This window comes from Helianthus annuus, chromosome 2, assembly GCF_002127325.2.
Source record: "Helianthus annuus cultivar XRQ/B chromosome 2, HanXRQr2.0-SUNRISE, whole genome shotgun sequence".
In the NCBI taxonomy this organism is placed as follows: domain Eukaryota; kingdom Viridiplantae; phylum Streptophyta; class Magnoliopsida; order Asterales; family Asteraceae; genus Helianthus; species Helianthus annuus.
Genome location: NC_035434.2, coordinates 28637949 through 28645302, shown reverse-complemented (window position 1 = coordinate 28645302; position 7354 = coordinate 28637949). Strand labels below are relative to the sequence as shown.

The window sequence follows — 7354 nt, the reverse complement described above, 5'->3', positions numbered from 1 at the left end:
TATTTTTTTTAATATGTAATATTCATGAATAATCTTTATCGCTTTTTCTATTTTCCATAGTCTAAACCATTACATCGATGCATCTTAATAGATCTTACTGACCCAACCAACCCGACTGGTTTAATACCATTTTATAAAAACCTAATTAACCATTTGACCTAGAACTTTCATCAAAACCAACAAACCCAACTGAAAACACCCCTTACATTTAGAGTAAATTACAAAAATCGTTCTTTATGTATGTCACTTATTGCAAATTGTGTCCTTTGTCTTCAATAATTACAGAAAACGTACTCGATGTTCCTTGCAAGTTATGTCCTTTAGCCCTAACTCAGTTAATTTTTATGGTTAAATCTGACCAAATGGACCTCACATGAGGGTATTTTGTGGTTAAATTTGACCAAATGGACCCCACATGAGAGTAAAATGACCAAAATACCTCATGTGAGGTCCATTTAATCAGATTTAACCACAAAAAGTTAATTGAGTTAGGGCTAAAAGACATAACTTGCAAGGGTTTGCAAACATCGTGTACGTTTTCTTTAATTATTGAAGACAAAGGACACAGTTTGCAATAAGTGACATATATAAAGGACGATTTTGTAATTTACTCTTTTTTTAGTCAATTTCAAAGGAGAATTTCATTAGTTAGGTAGTAGAAATGAAAATTATGCATAGTTTTGTGGCTAAACTTGAAGGAAATAAACATCTCAAAGGGGATAAGAATCATAAGATTGAAAGCAACGTGACATATAAACAAACAAAACACAAAACACAAAACACAAAACACGTAGATTATCGAAACAACTACCCAACAAGATCTCAAGATCCGACTTGTGTAGGGAAGAAGAAAGATTCCATTTCTTATTCGTATGTATGATCCAAACAGAATTAAGTTCCCATCAATCTGAATCCAATTCTGGCACTTTCATAACCCTTTTGATTTTGTTATCTACTTACTTGACGACTTCTTATTATTGATTCATCGATTATATACGAAGAGTTTATCAGTTCCGAATTGGAATTGGAATTGGTTGGGTTGATCATATTGATATAAATGTCGAATTCACCGAAAAGGGGAGTAGGAGCAATTGGTTCTTGGCTTCACAACAAGGTTGTTGATCCTTTCATACAAATTCTTAGCAGGTAAACAACTATTGATCGTCTCGGGTGGGTTTGGTTCGTTGTAACTAACTAGCTAATGAGCTCGAGCTTGGCTCGTAAAAAGCTTTTCGACCGAGTTTTGTAGAGTTTTCTTTTTATTATTAATGAGTTTTGATATGTTACTTTGATTTCAGGGGAGCAGAGCCTAAGCAACTTGCATTCTCCACGGCACTCGGGATTTCGTTAGGATTGTTCCCAATTGTTGGTATGCTCTTGATTCAAATAAAGCTACAATTTGATTTATGTGTTCACTCTAGAGAGATTGAAATGTTTATGATGTGTGAAACAGTAATACCTAGGCAAAATTGAGATTAAACATAAATGTTCTTGCACTTCTTTTAAACTACAACTGAATTACACAATAAACGAGGTTATGTGGGGCCATATCAATTTATAACTAATAAAAGGGGGGCTATTAGTTGTTTAGGGGGCTTTATCCCATTTCTTGTTTGTAAACGGGGGGCCCCTATTGGTTGATGTTGGATGAGGTGGCGCATACGTGGCGCTGTGGTGGTGCACAGTGGCGAAGCTTGAGATTTCCGACCGGGGGGTCGAAAACGTATATACACAAAAATTTCTATAAAACGGGGGGTCGAAAACGTATATACCCAAAAATTTCTATACGAAAACTATATACTCTCCACTCCTGAGCGAAAAGTTCGGGGGGTCGGCCGCCCTCTCCCGCCCCCACTATCCTTCGCCCATGGTGGTGCAATGGAGCGCCTAGGGGCCCCATTTCATACCGTGTAGCCTAAGTGAGTTTTTTATTTGTTGATGAGAACATAAAAATAAAGATGTGTTATGGAAGAAATACGACAAACTAATAAAACATCTAAAACTTCGGTTCTAATCCAACTTTCACTAGTTAGCCCCTTGAAGGTCACATGCCCAACGTAAGGTGCACTTTACCTGGTCCCACTAGTTAGCAGGGTATTGGTGGGATCTTGTGAGTTTTCCTTGACAAGTATATAAAAAACAAACTCAAAAGGGATAAAGTGGTTATTTTTTTTATTGAATGGTTTAGGTAGCACTGTCTTCTGTATATGTATAGTTATTGTGCATTTTGAGTATATAATTATTATGCATTTTGGGTATCTTCTTATGATTGTTGTGTTATTTTGATAACTCCTCACATACATATATGTATATATTATGACAGGGGTGACGGTGTTCCTCTGTGGGATGGCAATAGCAGTGCTCGGGTCATCTGTAAACGCTCCAACTGTTATGCTGGCAAATTTTGTTGCCACTCCGTTAGAGCTGAGGTGAAGTGTAGTACGTTTTTTCAAAAACTAATAATATGCGTAGTTAGTTTGTTACATATTATTCGTGTACATTGTACATTAATAAATCTTGATATCCTAAATTTCGTTTTATTATTTAGTCTGATGGTGGTGTTCTTACGGTTTGGTGAGTTTGTTACTGGTGGAGCTCATTTTCCTTTGACAACTGATGCTTTAAAGAAGGTATTAACTGGTGAAGCTTCAACAGAAATCTTTCGAAGCATCTTTAACGCGGTATGTTACGCTTTATGTATAATAATTATTGTGTTGATTGTGTGATTACCGAAAACAACAATAATCTGCATCTGTAAATAAAAACAATGTAGGAGGTATATGCTTTAAGAATAGACCTTGGGCCACTTTCAAGTTTCAATGTGTTCCACGCGTTTCTCTCATACGTATGTTTCGCTTTTTTTTTTTTTTTTTTTTTTTTCAGAATGCCCTGGTTTCCTCTTACATATTTTTTATTTTGTAGAATGACCCGTTTCCCTCTTGCCTGTTTTTCATTTTTTCGAATGACCCGTTTCCATCTTTTCTGTTTTTCTTTTTTCAGAATGACCCATTTCCCTCTTACCTATTTTTCTGTTTGTAGAATAACCCGTATCCATCTTACCTAGGGCTGCAAATGAACAGAACGTTTAGCGAACGGTTCGTGAACCGTTTGGCTAGAAGTTCGTTTAATGAGCGAACATTGACAAAAAAATTCGTTCGTTTAGTTAAATGAACGAACATGAATAGAGGCGGTGTTCGTTCATTTATGTTCGTGAATGTTTGGTAACGTGTTCGTTTATGTTCGATAGATCATTAGGGTTTTAATTTTTTTTTATTTTATTTAAATTCTTCAAAATTCCCACTAAAATGTATTTAATCATTGTTAGTGTATTGCATATTACATCCCTTTTAATACATGTTAGCTTCTATTCTCGAACGCTTCTTTGTGTTCAGTTTTGTTCATTGTGTTTGTTACCTATATTTTAATGAACGTATATAAACACACTCATTTCCTTGATGAACGAACACAAACAAAAAAACTCATTCAGTAAGCGTTCATGAACATTTCGTGAACGCATTTATATCCTTATCGAATGAACACAAACAAGGCCTTGTTCGTGTTCGTTCGGCTCGTTTGCAACCCTAATCTTACCTATTCTTTTCTTTTAGAATGACCCGTTTCCCACTTACCCTTTTTTTGTAGAATGACCCGTTTCCTTCTGACCTATTTTTCTTTTTGTAGAATGACCCGTTTCCCACTTACCTTTTTTGTTGTAGAATGACCCGTTTCCTTCTAACCTTTTTTTTGTTGTAGAATGGCATGTTTCCATCTTGCCCATTTTTCCTTTTTTTTTAAAACGACCCGTTTAAGAGAAAACATAATCCCAACAAAATGGGTTAAACTTGCTACATTTAACAATTTAATCAACATCTTGCAGTTGTTGGGGTGGTTAGTTTTAGCACCCTTAATCATGGGGGCACTCTACATCATACTTTTGCCCGGTTTTGTGATCCTCGTACATAAGTTCAAGTTCAGCACAGGTTCGAGCCCAAAGCTAGCCACATCATCAAGCACAGAATTAAGGCTTAAGGTACGAGATATTTGATATGCCTACAAGCACAAAACATCACACAACTACAAACCAATATCGAAATCTCTTAGAGGCTGCTACATAAATCGGTTGACATTGTGATTTGGCAATGCAAGTTTCTTTGAATTATTATAAAGAATATCGAATATTGCTTATTAGCAGGTTGTTGAACATAAAGGTGAAGAAGATATGTTATGTAACCAAAGCCTGGACAGTTTTTAAGACCCTTGAATTATCAGTTTTGTTCTTTCATAGTCTAAACTATATAATAGTTATAAACTGTTTAAACTTTGTAAATATGTAATGCAAATGGATTATATTGTTGAATGTTCAAAAGTTTCAATGGGTTGGGATCGTGTTGTTGTTGGCTATAGCGATGCAGGGTGGTGTTTGGGTGTCGTCGTTTGAAGTTTTGCCTAGATTATTGTTACGGGATGTTTTTTTTTTCTTTTCTCTATTTTTTTCTTGTGTGTGACGATTGTTATTGCCGCTTTAAAAGTGTTAAGATGTTACAAAACAACACATGTAAACAGGAAAAATGGAACTTATTTCAAGTTGTATATGAACCCAAATGTTTAAATGAAATGATGCAATTCATAATCTGGGGAGATTATTTTGGTGTTTGAAGTTAGGCTTTAATTGGGCAAAGCAATAGAAGGTTCCATAAAGTGAAGACAAAATTATGGTACATGACAAGACTTGAAACCAAAATTCTTTTTATTTTATTTTGGTGTTCCTTTTGAGTTCTTTTGTGATAATTTTGATCTAACTATGCTTTTTAGGTTATGCTTTTCCGTGGGTTTTCTTTTTATATTTTCGTTGTAAAATATAATAATAATAATAATAATAATAATAATAATAATAATAATAATAATAATAATAATAATAATGCTTAATGTATTTAACGAGTTGACGTTATTCCGTGCGTTGCGGCGGGATGTTGATACCTTATTCCATAAGGCGCGGGCAATTAAAAATAACCATTCGACTTACAAACATTGGACACAGACAGTAAAAAACGTTACATTGCAAGTAGAATGGTTACTTTTTGTAAAAATTTAGACTCGATGAAATTGGTCGAAACTCGTATATAAATCATTTAAACTATGGGACCAATTAATCAATTGTTTGTTTTGTCACATTTGCATGCCCCTACAATGCATTAGAGTATATGAGAGTGTTAAAAATTAAAATGTCTATTTCGTAATCAAACAATAAGCCTTTACGCACTTAAAAGTTGTCAATTGAGGGCTAAAACTTAAAAGGAAGCATGTCAAAAGATGGGACTATAGCAAGTGACTCGTTTAGGCAGGTTTTGTTGCTAAGAAAACCCGGATGACCGAGTGACCCTATCAGTGATTACTTTTCTATTTTCATCCATTGAAAAAAATCAGTTGCACACAAATGGGTCACACATTAATTATCACCATTGTTTTTTGTTCATATCTCTCATTTCAACTATAGTAAATTGAAGTTTCTAATCATTTGACTCCAATTTTATAAAAAAGTTAGCAATCTCATGGATTCTAAAAGAACAATCTCATTTTCGGATTCTAAAAGAATAATTGCATTTTCTTCTTCTCTGTTGAATTGAATTCACTTTTTTCTTCATTTGAACAAAGCTATATAAGTACTCTTACTATCTTCAACGAATATATTTTGTATACATGGCCCATAGTCAGGCAACTTCTTGTCTTTCTATCGTCTACAACAACAATCAACTCAAAAATCATAATAAGAGATTAGAAAAACTTACAAATGAAAAGAGTGAGAGATTTGAAATACGAACACAACAAATGGGTCAAAAGCCCTGAAACAAACAATGGAAAAAATGTTACAAATATGCAAACAAAGAATAATATAACCAATATAATCAAGGTGAAAGATTATAAAAGTGGTTACTTCGTTTTCAATCTCCTTGCATCCAACATCCCACCAATAATAATTACATATAGTTTATGGAATTGTATGCCAATAACACCACATCATGTCTGAGATGTACCACTAATGACTCAAACTTTTAACAATTAGTTTTACACAAATTTTCTTTATGAGAATTACAAACCACTAATTGGGAGTTATGATTAGGGGTTTGATGTCCCGAACTCGAATGCATCTTTGGACTTAGATTATGGATTGAATTATTTGTCAATCTATTTATCAGTACCAGTACCAGTACCCTATACCAGTACCCTATGTATGAAAAATAAAAAACTACTAAATCGATACTAATATGAATCAATTCATTAAATCACTACTAATAGTAAACTAACATTCATCAATTCATCAAATCGTTACCGACCATATCTAATACACGGAAAGCCGCTCTTTGCAGCGGCGGCGTTAAAATGTGGAAAAATAACGTCAAAAATAAGATAATATAAAGGATTTGACAAATTTCTCAAAAGGAAGGATAAGAGAATCGAACCAAAGGACCTCCGTAATGAAAGTAACCAATGTGGTGCGTAATGGTTAACGCTTTTTTGTGTGTGCTATCCAACATGGCAACCATTTCTGGGCATTAAGGGCGCTATACACTGTGTCGATGGGGTGTGAGAGGCGTGAAAGGCGCTCAAGCGTGAGGCGAATGACAGGCGCGAAGACAAAAGTGAGCAAATATTCCTATGTGGCATTTTTTAGATTGATCACTCTCATGGGCGTAAAACTTTACACACAGCGTCACAACCTAAGTAAACAAAAACAACAAAGAAGCAAAATATTGTTTATGTATATGTATATAAAAAATAAAACTACGTAAAATAAAAAAAATTAAAAAAGAAAAGAAAGAATGAAAAAAACCATGTAGAGGTTTGGAAATGGTAAAAACGTAAAACTCATTCATTCATTCATTCTTTTGTAATAAATGAACAAATCATCAGATTCACATCCCAAAGTTTTCACACTCTCTCCACCATTACCCTAAAACGAACTGCAAAAGATCTACGGGTTGGATCTGTAAAGATCGGTGCGTCAACGCTCCTTTCCTTCGTGGTTGTCGCCAACAACTACTCTCCGGTGCACCACCGCTAGCATTTAACATACATGATCACAGGTAACCGAAATCTCCATAGCAGAACGATGGGACGACGGCGATGTTTAGTAAGATTACGTTGTTGGTGGAGGGTTCACACTCATCGTTGACATTGTTCTTGTTCTTCCTTGGTACCATTTTTAATATGAAGTTGAGAAATTATGTGGTAAATGATTGTGTTACCGTGTATGTGGTGTTGGCTTTGAGGATTACAAAAGGTGTGAAACGGTGGCGGGGAAACGGTGGTGGCGACGCTCCGGAGTACAACGTAATTGAATAACTGCAACGAAATT

General features: G+C 34.9%; 1 protein-coding gene across 1 annotated transcript; it reads left to right on the top strand.

The window, feature by feature from the left end:
- The first annotated feature begins 774 nt into the window (after positions 1 to 774).
- LOC110894864 lies at positions 775 to 4378 on the top strand. Its single transcript, XM_022142093.2, has 6 exons — positions 775 to 1146; positions 1299 to 1369; positions 2324 to 2429; positions 2549 to 2681; positions 3878 to 4030; positions 4193 to 4378. Exons 1-6 carry the CDS (start codon positions 1058 to 1060, stop codon positions 4250 to 4252), a joined length of 612 nt encoding a protein of 203 aa, XP_021997785.1. The 5' UTR covers positions 775 to 1057; the 3' UTR covers positions 4253 to 4378.
- The last annotated feature ends 2976 nt before the right edge of the window (positions 4379 to 7354 follow it).

Excerpts from the sequence above, each read along its gene's own strand:
- LOC110894864 (XM_022142093.2), top strand. The coding sequence starts at position 1,058 with ATGTCGAATTCACCGAAAAGGGGAGTAGGAGCAATTGGTTCTTGGCTT. Across the intron at positions 1,147-1,298 it reads TTCATACAAATTCTTAGCAG|GGGAGCAGAGCCTAAGCAAC; the intron begins GTAAACAACTAT and ends CTTTGATTTCAG. Across the intron at positions 2,430-2,548 it reads GCCACTCCGTTAGAGCTGAG|TCTGATGGTGGTGTTCTTAC; the intron begins GTGAAGTGTAGT and ends TTTATTATTTAG.